The sequence below is a fragment of the Ciconia boyciana genome, chromosome 1 (genome assembly GCF_034638445.1).
Source record: "Ciconia boyciana chromosome 1, ASM3463844v1, whole genome shotgun sequence".
NCBI classification, from domain to species: Eukaryota; Metazoa; Chordata; class Aves; order Ciconiiformes; family Ciconiidae; genus Ciconia; species Ciconia boyciana.
The window spans coordinates 209125450-209152628 of NC_132934.1; the positions used below are offsets into that span (position 1 = coordinate 209125450).

Below are 27179 nucleotides of genomic sequence, written 5' to 3' on the forward strand. Positions count from 1 at the left end.
CCCTGCTATGGGCAGCTGGTTATTTTTAAGTCCTTGACCTGTAGGATGTAATGAAACTGAGAAGAAATGAGATCTATGATTGTAATACAACATGCTTGAGGAATGGATGTTGCTTGATACTCCTACAGCTCAATCAAAAAAGGCTAATGGATGCATAGAAAAATAAGTCTGGATCATTTTTCATTAAAATTTTTTTTCTTACAGGACTCAAAACTCAGCTGTAAACTATTTCTGTAGATTGAAATTGGGCCTATTAAAGCATCTGCTCAGGAGGAATCTCAGTAAACAAGATGCTCTGATAAACTGAGCTGGTTTCTCTCCAGAGATAGAGCAATAGTTTCTTTTCTCCCTGTGCAACAAAATAGTCCACAAACCTTGAAGCCGCTGCTCAGAAAGTGTGGTCTAGCTCAACAGGAATACAAATCAAACAGAAAAATACATGCCAACATATTACACTTTGAAAACCAGCCATCATCGAATAAGCAGTTAACTTGCTTCTTATTCAAAAGGCTTTTTCCTATGGAAACTGTTCTACTGATTGTGTATAATATACATATACCTCCCCTAAGACTACTTATACCCTGAAGGACCTACTGCCTGCATGTCTATTACCCTTACTCACAGAACATGCTTTTCCAATTATCTTTATAAATACAACACCACATATGAGCACCTGGGATAAATATTACACCATTTGTATATGGGAAACGATGATCTAAAAGATTTGCCATTAAAATATGTTTTATACATCTTTCTCATCCACTTTTATTTCTTTTTACCAGCAGATGATCTGACATACACAGTAAATATATATTGTCTGAAAGGCTATGTTTCCTTCCTTTTATTAAAAAAGCACTAGTAACCTCCACCTTAGGCTAGAGTGAAAGATGGAAAGGATGGTTCAACGCTTACAGTACTAGTCTAAGATATGATAGATATGCATGGGAACCCACACTCTGCAACACTCTTCCTCTGGGATCTCAAGCAAGTCATTAGTTTCAGGTCTCCATCAGTAAAAGAGCAATAACGTCATTTCCCTACCTCACACCACTGCTTTACGGACACATACATTAAAGACTGTGACATGCCCAGATACCCCTAGCAGTGGGACCATAAAAATACTTTCATCAATCAGACGGTCACAGGCCTTGCTGTAGTGGGCAGGGAGGAAATATTTGTCCCCTGATGGCCCCATGCCTCTAGGAGGAGGAGGAAGAGCAGGAATAGCCCGCAAGGAGCCAGGGCTGCAAAGGGCTCCTGTCCTGCCTATTTAGCAGCTAAGCTGGCCACGCAGGGAGGAGAAGGGTCCTCCGCTCAACAGGGCAGAACGATGTCTCCACTCCTAAGCATGGAGAATTCAACCACAGGTCTTTGGTTCAGCAATTAATCCCTGGAGTTCCCGTGATTCCCCATAACCGCAGTGATGTCAGGGACTCTGTTCAATCCTCAGACAGGGCTCTTTGATTATAGCCTCGACCTTGGTACCAAGAAAAGCTGAACTTCAAGCTAATTTCCTACTAAATGAGGTACATTCAAGCAAATAGTATGGAAATCCAATGAAAGGCCAATGCTGCTGCCCAGGCTCAGCAGTTATCCAGACGATAACCTCAGTGGGATGACTGGTCTGACTGAGGGTTGGCAGCATCAGACTCTCAGTTCAGGACTGAATGTGTGGCACCGCTTTTTTCTCAATCTATGTGATGCAACACAGCAGAGAGCTTGAGTTACTCCATCTCACAGCAGAGAGATGCAAACTCTGCAACCCCTCGCCAATGCAGCGCATGGCGCCAGCAGAGACCCTCTGCACCAAGATGAAAGCAGAGCAGAGCTCATCCTAGCTGGGCAGAAAATTCCCACCAAGCTTCCACTCTGCAGCGTTTTCTGGGCTTAGTTGCAGTACCTCTCATTACAGCTGCTAGGACAGTGAGGTTAATGCATACTCAAGCATGTATGCTCTTACAGATACAAGATTCCTCACCTGCATAAAATGGGTAAATAATTCCTCACCTGTATAAAAGTACAAAGAACAGACAGGGCTCCAAAAGCTGATGCAATCTGTTACATTTCAACAGTTTCATTCAATGAGCAAAATTGAGCCAAACACATATTGTAAATTATATTAGAATATTAGTCTGGCTAAGATGTTTGGCTAACATCCATATTTATGTATCAACATAGGTAATAAAATGATCAAATGGTTCTTCTGAGACCACCTTAGGCTCACACAGTCCATCTGCAGCCACACACCATGGATACAGCATGCTGCCTACTAATCTATCTGGGGAAATATTTCGTTAGCCGAATTACATTTCAGGTTCGTTTGTGTAAAACAGTATATTTAATTAAAATATTACTCGTTTCAACTCTAACCATAACTGGGATCATATCCAAGCTTCAGCCTTATCCAGCATAAGCCATGGAGCAGTAATGCATCAAAATGTATAATATACACTTAACTAAACCATGCAAAGTTTCACAGTAACTGCCTGGACAGGGGAACATATGCTTGCCTTTTAACATTTAATAGCTATATTTATGGCATGATGGGAAAGTCTTTCTTTACCTATTTTTAATCCTTTAAATTTCACAAAACAAGTTGAATCTCCATTATATTCCTTGAAAAAAGAGAAATAAGTTATGGAATTCTCTTCTGCAATGGCCTCGTAGTGCTTTAAATTGTTAAATATTACTTTTCACAGACAGATGCTACATAGGAAAACGGAAATGGTGATACTGTTTTTGGCACACGTAGTCTTTTCAAAGGGAAAAAAAAAAGGCCATCGACCTGCATGTCATTTTGCTCCAATTGTCTTAAAAGCAAGAGCATGCAATGAAAAAAATAGCCGACCTCTCAAAATCGATGGACGAGTTGCTTTATTAAAAACAGCTGAATAAATAACACCCTTATTATACTGTATCAACACAATGTAGCTGGTAGGCTTTCAGCAAAGTAGTAGACAAACAGTTTGCTCTATGGAATTTATTATTCATCCAAGAAGGACACCGTGTTATGATTATGAAATATTTCCATCCCTGGAGTTATCACAAATGTATGAGCTCCCAAAATTAAGACGGTCATTTAAATACTGAAAACGATATTGCAGCATTAATTTTTAATAGACTGCAATGGCGGAGACTTGCTTCAAAAAAATCAATGCCACTATATGCCCCAAGAGTGGGGGTGGTTTCTGCTTGTTCTCCCATGGGCTCATACTATGTGGTTGGTCTAAATTTCTTCCACCTCTGTCTTTGTTTGGAGCTCAGTGTTGGTGGTGGGCCCTCTGGTGCTAATCCAGCAGATACTTAAGTACATGCTTAAAATTAAGGTATGTGAGTAGTTCCAATTGCCTTCAAATACAGGAAGTTAAGCAAGTGATTAAGTGCTTTGCTGGAGTGAAGCCAGAGTGCTCAAAAGAGCACAGGATCCCATCCTTTATCCTCTATTTGGAAAGCTTCTCCTCATGTTTAATTTAATTGAAAGCAATGCTCAAATGATAACAACTTCACATTTATAGACCTCTAATTAATCTACTTAATGGCCTCATTTCTGAGCACTTCCCTATCTCACAACATACATACCTGGTTAAAAACAAAACAAAACAAAACTAAAAAGGCCTTACTTCTGGTTTACAAATTAAAAAACATATGCTTAGGAAGGCTGAGGGTAACTTGCTTGAAAGCATCTCAGTTAGGGATCCCCAAAGTACAGTTTGAGTCAGCTGCCATCCCTGAAGAGACCTGCTACGGCTACATCCCTTGAGCATAATGCCATTCGTCTTCCTTAGAGCACTTTTGTGAGACCTTAGTCTGATGTTCCTCTGCTAAATGACCTTCACGAACAAAACTCTAGCAATTCCTGATCTTTTAAGTGATGCCATTTCTTAAAAAAACATGCTGAATGTAATGCTTTACTTTTCTTTAAGCCCTATGCTTATAGAAGCCAAGGGCTAGACCCGGGAAAAGGACGTACCCACTGCAACACCAAATCCTGCCCTACCTAAAGCCATGAGGCTCTGGGAATGGAATTCCCTGTGTCCTTCCCTGCCCAATGCATGGGAGAAAGTGGAGCCCTTGCATCCATAACACCACATACAAGACCCTGGCCCTCTCTCATCAGACACATGAAGCGGCAGCTGTGTCTGAAGCTCTCTACTAAGTGCCACATGAGATGGGTTCAGAGCTGGAAATCCTTTCTTAGAGCTAGGAAGCAAAAAAGAGCATGACCTGGTTGACCTCTGAGATGGGAGCAGAGTAGCCACAGCTCTTGTCGCTGCTCCTTCAAGTATTATCTTTTCCTCCCAGTATCTTTCAAAGCAAAATGATCGTCATTGTGTGAAGCAGTGACTGAAAACACGTAATTCCTACCCCACAACTAAAACCTCAACCCAGGTGACTGCAATGAGGGGCTCTCATTTATTTTTTTGTAATAGCATGAATTGTCCTCTTGGTGGCAAGATCTCCCAGCTTCAGCTGGAGATTTCCACTCAGTTGCCTATGACCTGACCTGCTGGACTCCTTAATCATGATAGTGTTATACACTAAACTCTAACAAAATAAATTCTCCTATCATCATTCTAACTCCATTACAGCCTGTCTCTGTATCATGTCCTATTGTTTTCACGTGGCACCTTTCACCAGGGCCATTTGTTTTTTTCAAGCATTTTTCAAAACTACAAAATTGCAAATGTTCCCTACTGATATATGCTAGGAGTAACCACAATGAAGACTTCAAAGAAGGTCTTCAAGCCTGCAGTTTTGTTTTGGGTGTTTTTTAACAAAAAAACTACACTGAAGAGTTCAAACTGTGCATTTCTATGTGTCTCAAAGCAGAGCTTAATTGTCTTGTACAAATCTGAACAATGCTGAGAGTCCCCAGTGAATGACAGACAGTACTCCTGCTCATGAAATATTTCAGTCTAACAGCTATAAAATTATTTGTTGCCCATTAATAACTCATCTAGCCATTTCAACATTACCTAAGCCTTCAGCCAAAAGAACTCTAAAGATTACAAATACAGACACAAAAGGCTCTGTGCCATTTCTCCCACTGCTGAATTATAGGACATGGCTGAGTTACAAAAGTCAGTGTCTTAATTTTGTAACTTAGAGGCTCTAGCAGAAATACTATACATGCAGGCTCTTGAATGAGCCCAGCACTCCCTTTCCATCCAGCAGATATTTGCCATTCCACGGAAACCCAACAAAGAACGAAAATGCTTGGAGAGCTTATCAACTAAATATTGATTGGATATCAATTGCCAGCTACCCCATGCCTCTCTCAACAAATAATCTTAATTCACAGAGTGCAGGAACCTTCACATTCAGTAGGAGACACGTTCTAAGCAGTTGGTTTCTGGAATTAACTTGACAGCAGTGAGGGCATATCCTCTAACCATAGGCACGGACACAGGGGAAGAACAGCTATTTCAGCATGCATCGTTTTGACTATATGGTCATATAAATGGCCAAATCTTACATCTCATGCAAATAGGCTCCTGCATGCAGACACACATAATGTTCTTATAATGATCAGCACCCAATGGAGCATTTTCCAAGTAAAGTACCACTAACAAGCTGCTTTTTTGATTGTTGGTGGTGGTGCCATTGTCGAAATTGTTGTTTTTCCCTGTTGGCATGAAACAGATCAGACTTCATCTTCTCAATCTACAGCTGAAATGAGAACAGCATTCCCCAAATCGAGAGCCAACAGAAAACACAGAATCAAGAAAAACAACTGTGGAAAAGATAAGTTATTTTAATTACCTTCAGAATTATACAGGGATTTGCTCTGGTGTACATTATAATCCCATTGCTTTGCAGGGTTCGCAGACGGAGAGCCAACTTGAATTCCTCTTTCTTGCTATTTTCAGAAACCCGGTATTTAATGTAGCTATTCCCAGCAAAGCTAAGGGAAGTGTGGCCTGAAATAACCAATTTGAAAAGACACATGTTCTTTTAGTGACACATGAAATAATTCCTCAACTGTCAAGTTAATTAAAGAATTTATAGAGCTAATGAGAATGTCTAGGAAGAAATAAATAAAACCCAACTTTGATGGGAAAAAAAGCTGGCACCTACTACAAAAACATATTGTATATTTGGGGAAAATTATTTTTCAGGGGATGGAGGAAAGTTCTATGTCTCCATACTTATAAAAAAGAGAGGTTTCTCCAAGTATTCAGCATTTGTAAGGTTATAAACCCCTGGAGGCACCTATGTTGCCTCACTGATAACAGAGGGAGTCAAAGATAACCATGCCTGTACAGTTGAGTGATAACCATGACAGTTGAGTTATGGGTATAAAGTTAAGTGTGAGCAGATGCCAGCCAAACCCTTGCAATGAGTTCCCTGCAACCACTGCCCAGGACCACAGTGATACAGCTCAGTATCTGTTGTGTTTTCATCAGGGAAATAGCACATGTCCTGTGTCAAGCAGCCCTGGATTCACTGAAGTCAACAGAAAGCTTCACTTCACAGGCTCTCCACCAGGCTCTTTGTATCCCAGGGAACAACACAGCTGCAGAGAACTAACAAATGTCCTGAAACTTTCTTCTTGGATGGTGTAGAGTTTTCATTAATAAAGACTGGAATTTTAGAAATCTAAATTGTAAGCAGAAGAGTTAATTATAGAACTCTGCCCATGGCAGGAAAACATCTGGCATAACAGCCTCTAGGAAAAGTCCTCTTTTCTCAGCAGCCTGTTTTGCTGATCTGGGATTCAACCAAGTCAGTGGGAATTTCCCAATGGAAACTGGATTATGGTCTTCATACAGCCCCATAGCCAAATATTTTACAGGGCTTATAAACAGATGCACCAAGTGCCAGTGCTGAGAAGGGTGAAGCAGTACATCTTCTGTTGACTTCAGTGGCACATCTACCTACAAAATGAGAATGGCAGCACTTTGTTGTTCAAGTATATCCCCCTTTACCGCTGTGACATGCACCTGAGCATTCGCCAAGCTTTCCTGGTGGGCACTGGCAGATGAACGGTCTCCGGTTAGCTTCATACCCCACACACTGCATGTCCCCTGGACACGGTTTCTCCAGACAGGGATCATTAGACCCTGGGCAGAGTCCTCCTGCAATAAGTTAAAATACTGTCAGGGATACAGTGTAAAGCATGATCTTCAGCAATAAGAGAGTAATGAAAGACAATTATTGATCTCACACTTCAGTACAAGCAAAGAACGTCTTAACAATAACAACAAAAAAAATAAAACCTTCACAGAAGAGACGTCCTTTGGACAAGTATGTAGCAAAACCATTATGGTTCTTCTTCAAAGGCTGCCTTAAAACCCATGGCAACATATTATAAAAACCAACTATTATGAGCAGTAACTGGTTTATAATTGGTGTTGTGACTCTCAAGCCAGTCATTTTCTCACAAAGCCTCCTGTGCAGGGGATTTAGGGATATGAGAAAACAAATGACATGAAGCTACGCACTCCTTTTGCCCCAGCACACCAATGAGAAGCAAATTTAAGGAGGTAGAGTTCCCTAGGAGACAAAATAAGAAGAAGCCATTCCTGGGCTACGGAGTGACAGCTGGACTTTTCATCCTCATACGGCACAGGACACGCTGCCAGCCTGATTGTATGGCAGAGGCAGACTTGCCCTGTCCCCATGTTCCTCCTCATGTTTCTGAGATCTCACATCCTATTGTGCGCCTTGCCCAGGCTGACAAAACCTATCCTCCTTTCTTCTGGTTGTGACTACACAAGTCCTGTTGCATCTGGATGTACATATGTCTGGGGGGGGAGGAAGTGGATTACTTGCTCTGAACAATAAGAACGCAAAGTGAAGAAATTTTGAAAATCAATAATAATTTGACTGTATTTCTTGACATTACCCAATTGAAGAAAGAAGAAGCTTAATATTCTAAATAGCCAGTTGCTATTTATAATTTAAAATTGGGCAAAACATCCATGTCCTTTTGTATTTGGGGAAGAGCATAATTTGGATAAAATTATTTTGAATACTAGTGTCAACTCTTTCCTAAAAATCTTTAATTAGTATGGAATCTAATTCACAAGAATAGGTGAATTCAGAACTACTACTAACTTCATAAACTAAGTAATCTGAAGGGACAGATAAATACTGAGTTTTAAATTTGCTTAAAATACTTGTGCGACACAATTACCTTACGGTTCTTCAAAACCTCCTAAATTCTTAACATCTATCAAGCTGAGCATGTCAAGGGCTTACTTTAAAGCCTGTCAATGTCAAAGGAACTTCTTGCATTCCATGGGGTTTGGCTAAAACTTCTATATAACTTCTAAACGTGTCTAAATAAACCTGTTTTGATTATCCTAATCTTAAAAGATTTGCAAACACTGTCTACAATAATGCAAACCACAATACTACTATTGCTGCTTAATATATGAATTCTCAGGAATATACGACTTCCACAACAGTTAGCCTTTTCTTGGTTGCAATAAGGAACTTCGTAGATGCAGGGTCAGCTTCTACCTTTGGACGTCTGTGTGCGGCTGCTATGAAAGTAGCCTTTAAGTGCAGGAAAAAAGGCACTCCTGCCCTTGCTTCTGTTGATTTGCAGACAGAGCTTGAACAGAGGGAGAGACACATGCTGGGAATGGACAGGCGTCTCTTGTTTTGCTTACCAAATTCATTTACTTAATACATGCAGGTGATGATTTTAACAATAAAAAGTCAGCACCTTCCTACCCATCACTTTCTGAATATTGGCAGTTCTTGTGTATTGCAGGACCCTTATCAGATTCAAAAACTACTTTATTTTTTGAGCATAGGTATTTTATTTACAATGCATAAAGGAAGAAATCAACCTGTCATAGAATATATGTCCGAAAGTAATGAAAGAAAGAATCTTATGGCTCTCACACTTTAGTACAAGCCAAGTAAGGCTCATAGTAAGCATAGCTGAAATCACCTGGCACTGTAAGTATTTTCTGGAAAAAGAAAAATTACCACTGTAGGTTTGAAAGTGGACATGGGCTGACTACAAATATGGCAATGACTGTAAATGTCTTGCTTGATGTACAGCACAGTCAATTTAATCTTTAACATCCTCCCCTCCTTTGTCAAACATTTGTTTGAGAGGTCTATGCAGTAAACGATTTACAGTACTGCCTGTAGCACTCTTAGAAAATGATGCATGGCGATCTTTATTAATGACTTTAGTAGGTAACATTAACAGGAATAACAGCTGCAATATACAGTCACATTTTAAGTCTTATAGGGTTCTGTACTGCAGAACTATATTCTATTTAAAGGTAAGGTCTGCAGAATTTAACAGAGAATATGATGTTTTCTGTAGATTTTTTTTTTTAGAAAAAAACCCCCACATTCTTCGCAAGTAACAATTATTTCTGAAATTATAACAGGGGGTTAAATATTCTATAGGCTGCCTTGTCTTTTCTACTTGGTTCTTTCGGCTATTTTAATTCATTCTATGTGACAAATACACAGCATTCTGCTGTACGCAGAGTATATCTCTTCTCTGAACACACCTAAACCTTTTGTGAGGCTGTAATTCAAGTGAGCCTCTGCGTAGGTGACAGACAAGTCATTTGGACAAAAGCCCCACAGCTTGTCAGTGTGCAGCAGAAGGGGGCACTGAGATTTCCAAATGTGGCTCCACAAATTTTCTCATCCCTTAACCCATGACTGTATCTTTGAACATGAAGCAATAAAGCAATAGCTTACTTTGTTATCCATCTCTGCCAGTTTTTTTAGCTGATTCAAACTCTGATTTGTACTTTGGAGTCATCCTTCCACAGTCAAAATATATATGGAAAGGATCTAATGTATTTAGTGCAACTGTGGAGATACACTAAAGAACTGCTTATCCTGGCAGGCCAGAATAGTTCTTCTGGTAAACTACAAGCAAATCAACTTTTTATTCATCCTGCTGCAGCAGGATTTCATAGCTGTCACAAAAGTTTTAAAATATTCAGACTTGGGAGAAGAAATGCTCTATGCGTGTCTGTATGGTTATAAGTACATAAGCTACAAATCCGCATTATTGCATTGCCCTAGCTAACACGCATTTTCAGGCTGATTTCACAACTATGCGGAGCAAAATTGTGAAATCGTTCAAGGTTATGTTGTCCACATCAAAGATTTACAGCCTGAGTTTAAATAAAATTATTCTAATGTTGCATTTCCACTCCAAAGAACAGTCTATTTACCACCCAATAATAGATTCAAGAAATATGGATTTGAATTGATCTTTTTTTTTCTGTAGGCAAGTCCAGTCGATCCACCGCATTCCCTTGAAACTCACATTAGTATTAGTAAAGCTGTTCTCCACAAGGTATCACAGAGACACATGAGCTAGCGTCAACCAGTGCATGGCAGGAAAAGGTGGAACAAACTCACTTGATTTTGACAGATCATCTTCAGTTTAATCATCTAAAAGAAGGTAAAAGTATTATAATCTCTCTACTAGTATACTGAGGAAGAAAACACTCTTCCATTGCAAAATGAGAAGTTTAATTCCTCTCCATCCAAAGAAGGATCGCTTCCAAGCATGCGTATATATTTTGAAAATTGAGTGCTTCAACACCTTTAACTTGAGCCTTAAGATATTTGGTGTTTTTCTGTAAGACCGTTCTCCTGAATCTGTATGAATATTAAAAAAGAGTGTTTCTCTTGCTAGCAGAAGAAAGCTTGAAAGGTGACTCCTGAAGGCCAGAGTCCCAGAAAGCATATAAAGCAAAGCTCCAAACTTACTTTTAAACAACCTAATAATTAGTTTAGTGGGGCGGGAAGACAGTCAACTCATGAGCTGCAATTTGTTTTTATTTTTGGAGCATGGTGACCAGGTATTGTAAACAATGATTACGATATACACCTAAGTGCAGATACCACAAACTTGGTTCTGCACAAGTCAGCCATGGGTTTCAGTTAGCTCAAGTGCCTCTGGAAAACTTTGTGTCACACAGTAAGTCCTAGTGAGTCAGATTTTCTCCCAGTTTTAGAAGAACTTAGACATTTGACCTCTTCCATCGACTCCTTGATCACAGCTTCCCTTAAGACCCCTTAAGTGATAGATAACAGTTGCCCGATTCTACAGTCATGCCTCCACTTGACACATCAGCTCTCCCACGTTTTATACGAGATTGTGCATTCTCAGTGTGGGACTAAAAATGGGGGATATTCACAGGGAGAAACATCTCTCCTTACACAAGTGCAATGTTAAAAGGACTACAGCCAAATCAAATCTATCAAATTTATCTGCAGTTCTTTGTTCCCAAGCACAAGGCAGGACACCTTCTTCTTCAGTCTTGCTGACTACCTTGCCAGGACAACTTGAGGCTCATTAGTATGTGTGTGCTCCCTGAAAATGGGAAAAGCAGTGCTGTACACATAGGAATTGGGTTCCTGATGCCCAATCCTGCAGAACACCCAGGACTCTTTAAGAGGCACTGTGTGCTCTGTGGAGCTGAGGACACAAACCACCTCTGAAGATTAGGTCCTATATTAATAGCAGATCACCACAGTCTATGATTTCCTTTTGTCAGAACATTCACAAAATGCTAGAAGTGGCTCCATAAAGTCTGAATTGCCTGGTTTCACGAGAAAGTGGTCCAAGGCTGCTATTCACTTGATTAAATAACGTGGATGTGAGTGCCTGCACTTTTGCTGAACACTTCTGGGTCTATTAGAAAAATTCTTTCAAATTATTAAGCCAGAACCATATTAAACACTTGAAATGGAATTCATCTCATCTAACTTTAGGGCATGATTCATCCGACTGATTTTAGACATCTAGGGAGAGATGTATCACATCATTAAAAATACCTCATTCTTTCCACTGTGTGCAAATGAGGCCTGGAGTGACCAGCTCAGATGTAGATATATACCCACATTTGTCAAGATGATTTCAATCCAGCCCTCTCCCATAAACATATTAATGTAACCTCACTTTTGTAAGATTATAATGCAGAACTACTCTATAGGAAAGTAGTCCCAACAAAACCTGCTTCTTTCCTGTATCTTTGTCTCAACACAAAAGAATTACTTTGCATCATGAAAAAAAAAAAACAGAATAGATTTTTGCTTCTGAAAAATGAGAATGTCATGAGAATTATTTTACATGAATATATTTATTTCAGTCCTCCTATCTTTCTTTCCTGCAAGCACTGACAGATGTTTGCATACCTCATGTCATGTGATGGGAGAGTGGCAATTGCATAGCCCCTATAGCCACACTGAAACAAACCCCAGTTTGTTACAATATTTTTCATACAAACACAAGCAGATGAGCTAGAAAGCTAAGGACACAGTCTGTTATTGGAAAACTCTTTAGTTCAATTTTATTGATTTTAAAGGCTTAGATTGATGCACCTGAACTTTCGAACTTATCCTTCCAGAACTGAGCTGCTGAAGCTCTGAAGTTCACCCACTGCCTGCTTTTGCAGTCTCCCTACATTTTCATGTTAGATAACTCTGTTTGCTCACAAAGGTAATCTAGGTAAGTTATGCACAGCTGGCATGCATAAATTGTGCGTATCTGTGATATCTGCCAGTGGGAAAAAACACTCCAAGTATGATACATATTTCAAGAATGAGAGAATTAGTCCAAACTCAAGCTTTCTGGGTCATAATTGAATCAGATCTCTGGAAACATATGCAATACTTTAAAGGCTTTGTCATAATTCAAGCTATTAATATTTACTGGACTGGATCATGAAACTATCCTAGTAACAAAGGAAGTATAATACTTTTATTATACTGATAATATCTTGCTAATTCTGTCTTGTTAAACAAGGCAAAAAAAAATTTATTCTAGTATTTTGTGCTCTTTTTCCTGACTTGCTGCATTTATGTGCATGTACAAGAACTACCAATCAAAGAAGTATTTGCATTTTTCTAACTCTTTTATTGGGCCTAGTCTTTAGCCTTCATGAAAGCAGAACTAGACATACATTCTCTAATTAATATACCCTCAGAAGCCTGTGTTACCTGCTATGTGATAAAACACAGTGTGTGTCTGTGTATTTACCTAAATACGAACATATTTCTTCTGGCTCCTTTAATTAAAAACAGTAGAAGAGGCTGAAGCATTAACTAATGTGGAGAAGGGCAACGCATGGATTTTTTTACTTCCCCTCAAGATCTCTTATCTCTGTGCAAGTAATAGGCACCAAGGCTTTCACCTTTCTGGCAGCTGTACTTAAATCAGCAGCTCTGGACACTTTTGCTACAGGCTGGATGGTGGACTGGACATGCACAACCCCACCCCAAGTCCTGTGGATCACCCATGGGAAATCAGCACATAGTGGCTCGAACGGGAGCTATGGGAACCCATCCAGCTTTCCAGCTGGACCAGGACAAGCTGCCTGTTGCAGCCGTTTCCATACAGCAGTCTTCAAGGCTATGATAAATGGTCCAGAGGCTAGGGACCACAGATGGTCTGCAAAACCACACTGCCTTTCCGTCCGCCTGCCATGCATTTTGAGGATTGACTAGTACATGGCAGAAAAATTTGGAAATCGCTGGCCCAGCTGAATTTTTGTGCTTCCAGTGCAAACTTGCTGTGCAGGGAGGAAAAGGGAGAGAGCTGCTGCATCAGAACTGTATTGCATTGCAAAATCCTTTTTCTGGAGCTAAGCTAAGGGATTATGAGGCAGATGCACTTGCTATTAGTATCTGAAGGGAATAATACATTATTATTGACTTTAATAAGTAGTGAAATGAAATTATAAACAGTGAAATTTTTGGCTGCCAGAAAACCAATTTCTGACAGTGAGGGCTATCACTATCCCCATGGAGATGAGGATTTGTGATTTCTTGGTATAAAAATGAGACAAAGCTATGAGTTAGAGAATATAAAAGTGTTTTGCAGACAGTGCTCCTGCACTGGCTCCTGGACTCGTCTGGAGGATATTGCAGCATTGTCCCTTTTAAACGTGTGAAAATCCTTTATTTCAGAGCGTTTCATGTGTAACAAAATGCTGACTGTTTTTATAATAGATACATCTGTTTGAAACTTACAATGCTATTACTTAAAAATTTACCAGATAGTCCGCTCTTGAATGCACATGAAAATAGCTCAGATACAGAATTCTGATATTTTTACAGAACTGAACTTCTATGGCATTATTATTCACGTGCCGCAGGAGACAATGATTTCTAGTTAAGTTCTATGCAATTTATGCCTATTTTCAACCCCACTGAAGTTGACGGTAAGACACGAAATCCTGCTGACTGCTGCAGAAACAAATGTTGGTTACTGAGAGACATGGCTGCTGGATTCTTGCACTGCTCTGTGTGTGTATGTGTGCATGTGTGCTTAAGATGAGGGAGACTTAGATGTATTGATTTTACAGCAGCTTTTTTCTCCGCTCTTAAATGAAGTGGAATGAGGAGTAAGTGGCCTAGCAAATAAAAGAAACAGAACTATTATTATAACTGCCTGAGGTTTTGTACTCCAAGTGCAGAATCACAAGGAAGATTGGCTGTTGAGTCTATTTGTCATATATGCCCCTGTGAAATCTCTGCCAAAATGTGGAGCAGCCTGAAACCCAGCCAAAAACTCACCGTCACCTACTGTAGCATTAAAGGTCAGAAAGTGTTTTCTTGCAGTTATTTAATAAAATACTTCATTGGTTTCCATGCCTCTCTGCACAAATGGGACTGGAAAAGCCCTTTCCACCTGCACTCCTCAGGTCAGGGGTCCTTTTCGTTGGAGACTGCTGGTGCATCGTTGCAGACCAGGCTGTTCTGCTACGGTCACGCTCCAGGTTTATTCCAGTGGTGGCACCGACTGGGTGGGAAACCACATCCCTCCCTCTCTTCTCCCTTCCTCTCCCCTTCCTTCCCCTCCCCTGGAAATTGGTTGATGGCTCTGATTACAGAGCCTCCAGGAAAGCAGTCTTTGTCGTAAAAGGCCAAAGTTCATCAACTTCCATTTACATCAGTAAACATGAACAATTCTTCCTGAGCCTGAGAAATCAATTCCCACAATACATCAGCCAGTCGTGCTTTAACGGACCGAATTGAAATGCCCTTTCTAATCTGCATCAGAGGAATAAAACCGATGCTATTGCATAATGTGTAAAGATGGGAGGGGAAGAGGGAGCGGTACTCACCATTGCACATGCAGCGCACATTCCTGTAAAAGCGGGGGCACACAAAACTAATTCGTGCCGTGCTATAGGTCATCAGGGAATGTGAATCAATAGATAGACTTTGCTCACAGTGTTGTTCCTGACAATCCAGTCCAGAGCAATTCTTCTCCAAGATAGCAGAAATACGAATCACATTTTCCAAGTGTCTCCTTGCATTGGTAAGCTTCTGAATCAAATAGGCAGGCTTATAGAAACCACCGTTGTGCATCTGAACTGCAAACAGCATGTCAAGCTGATTGCTGCCTGCCACTGGCTGAATACTGATGATGTGCAGGCTGTCTTGTTTCTGGGAGAGCACTGCGTTTCGCAAGGTACGCCTGAACCCGTGCATGTGAAGGCCCACAAAGTCTTCCGGGGAAACATTCTCAAAACGGATGGTGACTGTGTTCTGCAGCATTTCTTGTAGCAATTGCTCAACGTGGACAACAACGTCGATGGGTACCTGGAACCGGCCATCACTGACAGAGACATTCAGGACATACTTGCCGTTATCAAGCCCTCCAAGGGCAATGATCTTCCCATCATGGCTGTTGACCTTGAACAAACTTTTCTGCTCTGATTTTAGCGTATATGTGAGGACATCGTACACATCCTGATCTGTGGCATGAATTTTCCCAATGACTCCCCCAGGAAAATCATCTTCCATGGTGACAATGAAAATCTCCAGTGGAATGGCAGTTGGTTTGTGAATGCTTTCTTCAATAACCCTCACCTGAATGTAGGTGTGGGAAACCTGCTGAGGCTTCCCAGAGTCCTTTGCCTAATGTAATTTAGAAAAAATAAAATAATAAAAAACAAAATAAAACACACATATAACACAGCTAACAACCATAACTTCTTGCTATACATATTTTCACAGCATCAGTATTTCTGAAGACCTCTGAAAAGAACTTCCCAAACGCATTTGCAAAATACATATGCAAAGAAACGTCTCAGGTGTTTCTAGCAGTGGAAGTTACAAACTCTTTAGGGAAGCACAGATATCTCATCTAACTGGATTGCAGAGAGAAATGTGTCAGCAGAATGTCTCATTACTCAAACTGAAATGTTCCCAGGATCCCACAGCTATCACTTGTCCTCTTCACAACAGAGCCATTTGAATGTGGTATATTCTGCATCAAATGGCATTTGGGCTCACTACTGCTCTGGAAAAGAGACTGAGGTCCAGTGAAATACCAGCATCACTTTCTGCATTGCTTGGTGTGCTCCAAAGTGCATCAGACCCTGCTTAGTTTGCGTGGATGTGAGGGAGTTCAGAGTTTTTCTACAGCACTCTGTACTGCTTTACCTGAAGCAAGCAAGAAACGTGCTTGAAATAAATAAAATTTATCACCCTCCAAAAATGAAATAGGGTGCTTGTGCTGTTACTAACGATAAAATATGAGAGCAGCACTGCACTTGGACAGATGACTGTATGACCCAGAGCACATATGATAGCATCATTTGCACTTTTTTATGGAGAGTAAAAGAGCAAGTATGACAAAAAAACCAAGGCCATCTTGACAGAAAGGTGTGCAAACTTGAATCAGTATCCTTTCCTGCACTAAGAAAAATGTTTCATTGAAGTCACTGTTAAGATATACTGCTCCACACATTTATTTGCTCCAGAGAAGAACAGAAGACTAAACTACAACTGGGTAGAGATGTAGCACACATTCAAAGATCTTTGTATTTGGACATCGGGAGGAAAATTTGCAAGCTGAAGAAAAAAAAGGCAGGATGGCAATAGTAATATGGACTTTACTAGGAAAGGATCAGTAATTCTAAGACACTCTAAAATTCATTCATCTTCACTCCTAAAAGGGCTGTGTGGAGTATTTAAGGAACGATTTTATGTATATGTGCACACACACACACAGAAATGCACAGAGATTACCTCCCATTCCACTTTCAGTTTTAACATTACTTTTTAATAAACATAACACAGGAGGAACCTGATGTTGGAAAGCACACTGGCACAGATGAATGGAAAGAAACATTTCTATGGTCTATACACAACAAGAAACTATATAGTATGTTTTCCCTGCAGAAATCCCTAAAGAAAATAATACTGGGAGGAATTGAGCCTCTGCAATTCAACAGCGTGGTTTTCTGAACCTGTTGGTGCATCTCAGACATTGAGATCTGTCTAACACTTTGTTTATATGACATACTTGGATCTATATAGCTAGAGGATGCTGCTTAAATTTAATTCTCATGCCCAATTTTGGCTATGCAGGAACTTTGGCTAGCAAATTGCCCTAAAAGCAGAATATTTAGGATGAAGGCATGGTAAGAAGGAAAGGTGAGGTTTTTCTATTTTCCTACATGGCTCAAAAAATGGGTTGCAGGAATATTAAATGGCAAACTTGTAAAACATTACTTTGATTTGAACTGTCAATTAGCATTAGAGCTTATATTTTTTGAATTGCAAATTACTGAGGATGCTACTGGTAGAAACAGCATTAAATGTGCTTGTAAAGGAGCAGACAGGCTGTATTTAGAGAAATCAACCCTGGTAAAGCAAGTGGAGGAAGCCTGCATTTCAGACTTAGATTGTAGGACTATGTCCCATTCCAACGAAGAGGTGTAGTTCATTGCCTCGACTTGCATATTTACTGAACCCTACTACATTTTCTCTGGCAGGCCTGAGAAATGTGGACAAATTACTTTTGGATTTACAGTTTTTTGTAATCAGAATTATCCTGGTTACAAAGTTCCTCAACAATGACTCTAAAGCTAAGTTTGAGCTGGACTTCTATTGCATATCTTATTTTCACATTCTTTAAAAGCTAAGTTGACCTTGGAAATCTGATTTCATGAATTCTTGGTAGGCTTCCAAAAATTTATGATTAAATTTATGACTTAAAAGCACAAGTGATTTTCCTTCCTAGAACAATATTTTGCTGTCACTTGTTCTGTGGTGTATTTATATGTATATAATGCATTTTTCCTTATTTTCCTCGCTTAGCTACAGAAAAAAAAAAAGATGAAAATCTTAAATCATAACGGCTGCTGCTCAGAAAATCCATTTCAGGCGGAGGAAATTGGAAAGGTGGCTGGCTACCTATTTATATTTATATGAAATTAGGTTTAAGGACATCAAAGGAAATATACTATATTGTGCACTTGTAAACTGGAATGCATGGTATTCACTCATAGAACACAGTCAATTAAAACCAACCCATACAGGCAATGTACAGATGACCTACCACTACGAGGGTTTTTGTTTCTGTGCAGATGCAAAAACCAAGCCATACCTGCACGCAGAGCACATATTCGGTTGCAACCATGTGCTTGAAGATGACTGCAGATCTCAAGACGCCATGAGGGTCCAGTGTGAACTCCTCCTCTTCATTGCCAGTGAGGATGGTGAAGGTAAAAGGGGGGCCATTGTGAAAAGAGTCCTTGTCTGTCACTACCAGCTGCAAAATGCTTGTGCCCACTGGTTTATTTTCCTTTACACATATACACAGCGTATAAAGAAAAGGATTAAAATGTTACATATCACAATCATAAAACACCACATATTGCTATCGAGAATATTCAGCTGAATGCTCTTTGCCCAAGACAGCATTTCACAAGCAGTGTTTATTTGGCACCGCTTACGCCCCATGGACTGGTAGCAGAGATGGAGGTGCCCACCACACCTCCAGGGATGCATGAGCTCTGCCTGATACTGTGTCTGATCAGGACTGACTAACCACTAAGACTTGCACCCTGAGCAAGATGCAAAGAAGTGCGAACTCACCCCAGCTCAGACTTTTTGAGGCCAGAGTACAATTTCTGGCACAACAGGGATGAACATTAAAATGTGTGACAGATGCTGAGGTTAAAAACAGAAACTTACCAAAGAGTTAAGAAAGACATGTTTATACTTTCCTTTAAATAAGATCACTTGATATATCTTTGGCAGATAAATCATCAAAAGCTACTTAACTGAAACCAAATGCTTTTGTATTTTAAAAGTCAGGGAAGTTTTGGATGTGCAGGATAAACTTACTTGAATTACAGCTGTATAGTTAGCTGGAGTAAATACAGGGCTATTATCATTCACATCGGAAATGTCCACGTTGACCGTCACAGATGAAGACAAAGGAGGGGTGCCGCTGTCTCTTGCCTGGATAACTAATGAATAACCAGATATCTGCAAAAAGGTGAAAACATTAAATCACCATGAAAGCGGTCCTAAATTTTAACTCACGTTCTTTACACCCAATGCACCACCTACCATATTCTAAGGAAAGCTGTTTGGCGTCATTACCTTCCCTGCCCTTTGTATAACATTATCCTGTTTATTGCCAGACTGTGTCCCAACTTCTGTTTTATAAGGCTATCAATAAACAGCTTCACTGTATTAAAATAACCATATCAGATTATGCATTCCTGAAGCAAAGGGGCAGGCAAAAAATAAACGATGGATAATATCCAAACTCAGACATTACTACTGTAGCTAACATTTTCATTTCTCCTAGGTGTCAGCTGGGATATGTGACCTGATTCTACATATCTTACGGTTGGTTTCCAGGATATTATATAAATTACTTATTAAAGCTAACCTCAGTTTGAAACACAGTGTTTCTAACATGGTGATGGAGAACCAAGAAAAAGTTCACAGACAGTTGGCTTAAACACACTGGAAAACATTTGGGACTACTAGGGACAACACAGTCTCTGTAGCAACACAGTATTATCCACCATTCAGTAGAAGATACATGTTTTTTAAGCATACTTGTTTGCAACAGCCGCAAACTAGTCAGCACGGTGTGGGCAGCTCAGTGCATCACCCAAGGGCCCTCTACGCACATATGTGCCCATGTGCGAGGTGTGAGCGTATGTGACAATTTGAAAAAGCTCTGTCTACACACAGCTTATGGATGACAGTTTGGTTTTATGAACTGCATCCTTATGTCAGCATCCTTACGTCTTACGGCTGCTTTTCACTGTATATCGCGGCACACTCCCCAGGGAGACCTGCTGACATGTCTGCCTGTGAATCCTTCTACGGGGGAGCGAGCAAAGGGAAAAACGCGTGCCAGATAAAACACGCCGTTCCAGCCTCTCGGTGCGGGGCTGGAAAGGTGAAAAACACGTCCCTGCAGACGGGAACCATGTAATGGTAAAGGGGCTTTTTTGGGGTGAGAGGAAATCCAAAGCCATTTGAAAAATAAAAGCCATTTGGGTAGGAGGGAGGAGTACAGGCTGAGCGTATGAAACAAGGGGGCTCTTCTGGGATGAGGGACCAAGCTAAAGAAAAAGGTAACAGTTTTTTGGAGGGGTTGTATGGAGGAGAAAGACTGAGATTTGGTGGGGGTGTAGTGGCAGAGGAGGGAGGAAGAATCCTGAACTATGGAAAGTCAAGAAACTGAGGCAGAGAATTAATCTTCTTTTTTTCCCTTTCGAGCTGTAATTTCTACTGCTAGCTAAAGTCAAGATTGACAGTTTTGTGGGGTCTTTCACAAATTTTGTGCATGTTTGCTTTCATTTCCATGTATCTCAGAACGGTGGCAAAAGTCATGGTTTCTATGTGATTACAGCTCTGGAAATGAGCTTCCTTAAACCCCTGAAACCTGGGAGTCAGCACTTCCTTTGGGGATCTACAGCAGATGGGGCATCATGTATCATTGTCCCTGAAGGGGTCAGAAACACCTGTGTCTGGGAAATGTGCCAAGGAAGCAAAGATAAAGACAGTATCACAGCTTATTTTAACTGAGGGAAACTGAAAAATGCAGATCTAACAGAGCTGGCATTAAACATGCACACGCCGGAGAGGATGAATGTGTGTGTCTGAATGCAGATGTACATGAGTACACTTCAGAAACTAAATAAAATCATATTAAGAAATTAAGCCTGTGCCATTTACGAGAAATATATTACAGCAAATTTATAACATGCACAGCCATTGTTACTTCCCTGTCCTCGACAGTCTGTGGTAAAGTAACTCTGCCACCAAACTCTGACAATTTAATCCTGCCTTTGTGATAATACAGAAAGGATATTTGCCGCTGTTTAAGCAGTAACCCTGCTTCCAGTAGAGAGCTTTTCCAGCTGAGCCCATGTTCTGAGGACAGCAATCAGCTTCCCCAGTTTCGCGGATGCATTGCTCAGAGGCAGAAGGCATGGATTTCTTTATGTGTTGCAAGACTTTTGAAGCCATGTAGCACCCTCCTGCCCTGCTAGTAGCACAGGCAACTGTGTTTGTTTGTTTTTTTCCAAAAGCTGCTAATTGCTAGCTATGGCAAAATGGTGATAAATCACCCTGAATGAATAATCTAGTGAGCAAACAAAGCAGCAGAATCTGTTTAATGAAGCACTCCTTCACTTTTGGTACAGCCTGGCCACTTCATAACATCACCTCCCCAGTGACATATTTTGCAGAGCGCTAATTAATGGCTGAGGTCTCAGCTCGGTGCTTGGTGTCACAATCTGGAGTATGTTGTAATCACTCTATTGCACACACCGCTGCATGTGTGTGCTTGCACGCGCAGGAGAGAGGAGGCAGCTCATTAACACAGCAACAGCTGCCGGTAGCACCACAGGAAAAATCCAGGGTTGCTTTTTTCCCCGATCTGGCCTCAGCTGCTGTGTTGGTGCAGGACGGGAATATTAGCAGAGCAGTTGGCTTGTAGATAGGATTGGGGATAGGGTTGGGGTGGGAAGAAGTGGAACAACATTAGAAAGACCTGTTGGAGCATCTTAGGCTGATCGTTGCAGAGTGTAAAAGAAGCTTCTTCAAAACAAGCTAGCAGCAGAGTTGAGATCAATACACATCTGTAAGTCATTGTAAGTTATGAAGTCCCACATCTTACCCTTTCTCTATCCAATTTCTTTTTAACCTTCACGAGTCCCAAAACAGGATCAACCGAAAATTCATTGTCTCGATCCCCATTCACTATGGAAAAATGAATCTGGCCATTGGAAGGACTGTCCAGATCTTCTGCTATCAACTTTTTTGAGAGAAGAGTGAAAATTAGCAAAACAAGTATTAAGCCATCTGTATGATACATTAATTGCTCAACACCCCAAAAAGTAAGACTTCATATTCCATCAGACTAGATACATCTGAACTGCACACCTCTACAGCATCAAGCCAAACATCAAGCCAATCAGTTTTTGATAGGAGGCTCTCCTTGGACCTTTTCAAAATTCTAGCCTTGAAACATACACAATATTTTAATCTTAATATTCCATATAACACTTTCTTTCTGGATCCACAAGTTCCAAGATGAGACTATTGTGAGCTTTGGGTATGGCACACTGCATGCCAGACTTCATAAATACTATGTATTTCACTGAAAAGTTGAATTTTGCCTTTCCAATAAAACCCACTTGTTTTTAGCTGACTCATGAAGTGCAATGCCTTAAACATGCCATTGCTCTTTGACAGCATATTGGGGTTAAAAAGAAACAATCAGTACTACTACTATTTTCTTTTAGGGGAAAACTGGCAGCAGCCTGGAAAGCAATAGCAGACGCAGAGTATTGGCTAGAGAACAGTTTGGGTGATATAAGATGCAGTAGTTATCATTATTAACCAGTGCAGCAGTATTTTATTAAAGGTCATGTGGCAGAGGTCTTCATCCCGCCTAAATGCTGCCCACAGCCTCTCTCACCATTATCACCGAATCACCAATGGCAGCGTCCTCGCTGATGACTGCGCTGTACACCACCTGGCTGAATTTCGGTGCGTTGTCATTAACATCTGTCACGTTTACGTTCACAGTTGTAACGGCGCTCAGGGCTGGAGTACCTCCATCTTTTGCTTCTACTACTAAGTAGAAATCCTTACACGATTCATAATCCAAAGCTTCAAAAATGGAAATCGCTCCTTTGAAGCAAGGGAGAGAATGTCAACAGCCAGCGAAAAACAAATAATACTACGGACTAAGGGATTTGACTGTAGTAAGCAGTACAGCATGCTATTTATCACCATGGCACACATACAAAATATGTTGTTCTAACTGTAACACTGCCCCAATCCAATAAAAATATTTGGTCAGGTTTCTACTGCTGTTGTTTGATTAAAGAATGATGCCAATTGCACTTGGGTTGCCTCTGCAGAAAGGACCTTCACAAGGCATGAAGCAGTGAATGGTTTATCATGAAAATAGCTTTTATTATATGAGTATCGTAGACAGAGAAGTGGGGGCCATATCCATCCATTTGCTTGGGCTCATGCACAGAGCCTGTGGGAGAACTGGATGCTGACTCTGGAAATCAGCCCTGACAAGTCAACAGAAATTCACTCCCACATAATTAACTTCTCATGAATTAAACACAAATGAATGGGGTATGAATACCTTTGAGAAATCAGTTGTCTATCATTTATGTGATTAAACAGGGACTTCCCCACTCAACTAAGTTTATAAATTTTGGGTTCCCTCATGACACAATCAAAACTAAGATTCTCTGTAACTTGAATCACTCTGTGCACCCAGACCCCTTCTAGGATAGAAATGATTTTTATGCAAGCCCTCCACTTGTTTCCCATGTACCCATAACCTTAACAAGAAGGGTGGAATGAGTTGTGCACAGATTACTAGTGATGCCTTGAAGGAGGTAATACTGGGCATGGCAGGAAAGACTTAAAAGCAAATCCTTAACCTTGGCAAGCCAAATACTTTTCAATATAGACCCATCAGGAGCAGGGATGTATGGGGCTTAAAGGTCATTTAGTCAACTGCTGCCCAACACAGGTCAGCTAAACCTAACCATTCTTGAAGGTACCCATCTCTAATGTTCTTATAAACCTCCAACAACATCAGTTTCTTAACCTTCTTAGGAAATGTATTTCAGTACTTAATAATCATTACAGCTAGGAATTTCTTCCTATCATTTAACTGAAATAATCCAAATGCAATTTAAGCCCATTCACAACTTCTTTTCTCATGAGTGGGCAGGGAGAACAGTTTATTGCCCTCCTCTTTGTCGGTACTTTTTACAGGCTTGAATACTAACAGCATGTCTTCTCTTTTCTAGCTTAAATAGCCTAAATTCCTTCAGTCTTTCCATAAACCACATTCTACAGACCTCAGATCATTCTTCTTAGTCTCGTCTGGGCTCTCTCCAAATGAATCCTACCTTTCAGCCTGACTTGCTGGAAGCAGGAGCCCTGAAGAGAAGCTTCCAAGTGGCTAGCAGAGAGTTCCCACTGATAAATGGTGTGAAGGGCATTATTTTTCAAGTCCTGATCAGGCATGCTACATCAGCACCTGGCTGTCTGGAAACTGAGCTCCTGCCTCTAAACCGATAATAATGGAGCTGTCACACATTAATGAATAATAAATAGGGTTTTTTTTTTCCCTGTGTGATTAAGCTTCATTATGGGTTTTTATTGATTTATCTCCTTGGCTTCATTGTCAAATGTGAAGTTAAGTATCACTGCCTAGGTGTATTTATGTTTAAATTTTGTTAGTACTAATCAACATTATGAAGATAACAGACAACACATAATTATGTTAAGTCCCTTACATGTAAGGCAGTGGCCTCCGCAGAGTGGAAAGAGATTTTTGCACACAGTAATATAAAAGACACAATGCATAATTTTGAGATTTTCCAGGTTACTGGTTATTACAGCTGCACTCAAACAAGTGTTACCTTCAGCTTTCAAAATCAAGATTGTTTTGCTCTGAAGCTCTGGTGGCAGATTTGTACTGGTCATCCTGAATGTTATAAGAATAAGGGGATCCACTACAGGAAGCACAGAAGAATCATAGCTTACTGTTGATGGATTAAAACCTCAATAAGGATAAAGAATATAACTCACTGAGGAAATTCAAAGAAAATGAGCCATTTGCACCAAATAAGGTAGCTTTTCTTAGTATTTCTTAAAGAGAAGCAGAAGTATGTTTTTAAAATCTGTGATGTATAACCAAAAAAAAACCCCAACCAAACCATGGCTGAAGTCAACTCTCAGACAACACAAATCAGGAGCAATCTAAGTCAGTGAAGTTGCATACAGTTGTATAAACAGCAATCACACATTAGGAGTGCCAGCTATTTCATCCTGATAGCACTGTCTGATGCTTGCTAAGGTCCAGACAGTTGAGGCTGTACTCAGCTGGTAAGTAGGTAAACATTGCAAGTGTTCGTAACTGTAAGGGTTGCAGAGTTTGGCTAATGGGTCGTCACATCTATATTGACTTCAACAGACATCCTAATGGAGAAACGTATTCTCCATTCGAGCCAGGGCAGCTGAGTGTGACTGTAATTTACATCACTCTCCAACCTAAAATTGTTTTTTAACTGTGCAACTAATTCCACATTGACAACCTCTGAGTCTCTGTTTTTGGAAATTTTTTGGTCCAAGAGCCTTCCCCAAAGCATTCACATTTTTCTGATGCTTTCTTTTTGCATTACAAGTAAGACCCACTTTACAAACCTGTTTTTGAGTTAATCCTGAACTTCCCTTTCTCATTCCCTGATCTGATGAGATAGGCAATCTCAGCATTAGTACCAATGTCTTGGCTTGTAGCAAAAACAGAAAGGACCTCAGTGCCAGGTGAGGTGTCTTCAGGTACTGTAACAAGATAATCTCTTCTTTCAAACACTGGGGGGTTGTCATTAATGTCTAGCACTGTAATTGTAACGGTGGCAAACGAGGACAAAGTCAGCACAATGCTCTGATCTGAGGCCTTTACACTTATGTTATAGGAAGACTGAAGCTCTCTATCAAGTGGATGCTCCAAAATAATGATTCCTGATGACCGGTCGACTGAGAAGTAACCATCTGCGGAGTCTGCCAGGGAATAGGTAACTTTTCTGTTCACACCTGAAAGAGAAGCAAATGTGAAAATGATAAAGTGAAATAAAGAAAACAACAGCCTCCTCCCATCTAACGGAAACCCTAAGCAAAATCTGCTGTCACACTGATCATTTCCAATTGGGGTAGAGCACATGGAGGTAGGAGTACCTGTGGGTACGGTATTGCTGGAAGTTTGGGGGATCAGGACATGCTCTTCTCACATGTCAAAACCCCAAGGATAAGTTAAGTTCCTTCCCTCATCATGATACTTTTTTAAAGATCACTTTGCAGAACTGCTGTGTAATGAAACTTGAAAGCAGAATCCAGATATGGTCCTTACCCAGAAAAGCTTGCAATTGAATTAGATGAGACAGGCAGAATGCTGAGATTGGAAATGTCTCAAAGCACATCTTGAAGGAAGAGAAATGTACATAAGGGAAAAATAAACCCATAAAAATACATCAGGTGGCACAGAATGTACTTGCCTTGATTCCACTGTTGAGCAGCAAAATATTATTATAAGACAATACCTGTTAGACAAAAGCTGCATCAAAGAACTCCTGCCAGAATATGGACATTTTAGAAAGGAAAGTCCCCCACTCCCCCAATTTGAGAGCAAAAATCGAGTTGTACGAAAGATATCCTGTGTTTTCAAATCCTGCCTGTATTTCCCAATACATAACACCTATCCACCCGGCTGCTGAATACGCAGATCTATGCTAAGGTTGTTGTTAGTAATAAGGCCTGAGGGGAAGGTACTGACTTGGTTGCTTGCTGCACTACAGTAGGATAGCCATTTCAAATCTAATTAAAAGTAAACACAGATACAGCCTAATTCAACTCCCTTGATGTTGGCTGATTTTGTGATTTGGTCCTGGGTGCTTCACTAAAAGATTATAACTAAAACACAAAGACCGACTAAAATGGAGAGTCTCTGTTTTTAACATCTCTCACTTGAGCATTTGCTGCCCTTTTTGTTGGAGAACAGACTTTACAAGCCTGACATTAATCAGATGAACAAGAGCTACCAATCCCTTCTAGGCATATTTTGTTAATTTAAAATTTGTGACAGTATTATTCTGCTTTCCAGCAGCAAAGCATTGTAGAAATGTCTGATCAAAAGCAGCACAAATCACAGTTGTTTTCTGCTTGACGTAGCAGGAGTAGAGCATCCACACAAGGGGGAGCTGGGAGACTCTTTCTTCAATCACACACACATAAAAGCTAGAGCAACTACAAAGTCCCAGACCCTACTTGGAGAGCGTTAGGAATTACTATTTGGCCTCTTCAGGGAATAAAGTTTTTATGCAGTGCTTGAGACACCAGAGTATATTTCAAAT

At 40.4% G+C, this 27179-nt stretch overlaps 1 protein-coding gene across 1 annotated transcript in view; it reads right to left on the minus strand.

Moving 5' to 3' along the window:
• FAT3 (FAT atypical cadherin 3) overlaps positions 1–27179 on the minus strand; it is a 352171-nt gene that overhangs the window by 26498 nt on the left and 298494 nt on the right. Inside the window, exons 14-21 of the mRNA XM_072850741.1 lie at positions 25477–25866; positions 22709–22923; positions 21905–22042; positions 19099–19242; positions 18356–18553; positions 15078–15876; positions 6945–7079; positions 5764–5921 (exon numbers count right to left, since the gene is read on the minus strand). Coding sequence (XP_072706842.1) covers positions 5764–5921; positions 6945–7079; positions 15078–15876; positions 18356–18553; positions 19099–19242; positions 21905–22042; positions 22709–22923; positions 25477–25866 — 2177 coding nt within the window. The remainder of the gene's footprint in view (positions 1–5763; positions 5922–6944; positions 7080–15077; positions 15877–18355; positions 18554–19098; positions 19243–21904; positions 22043–22708; positions 22924–25476; positions 25867–27179) is intronic.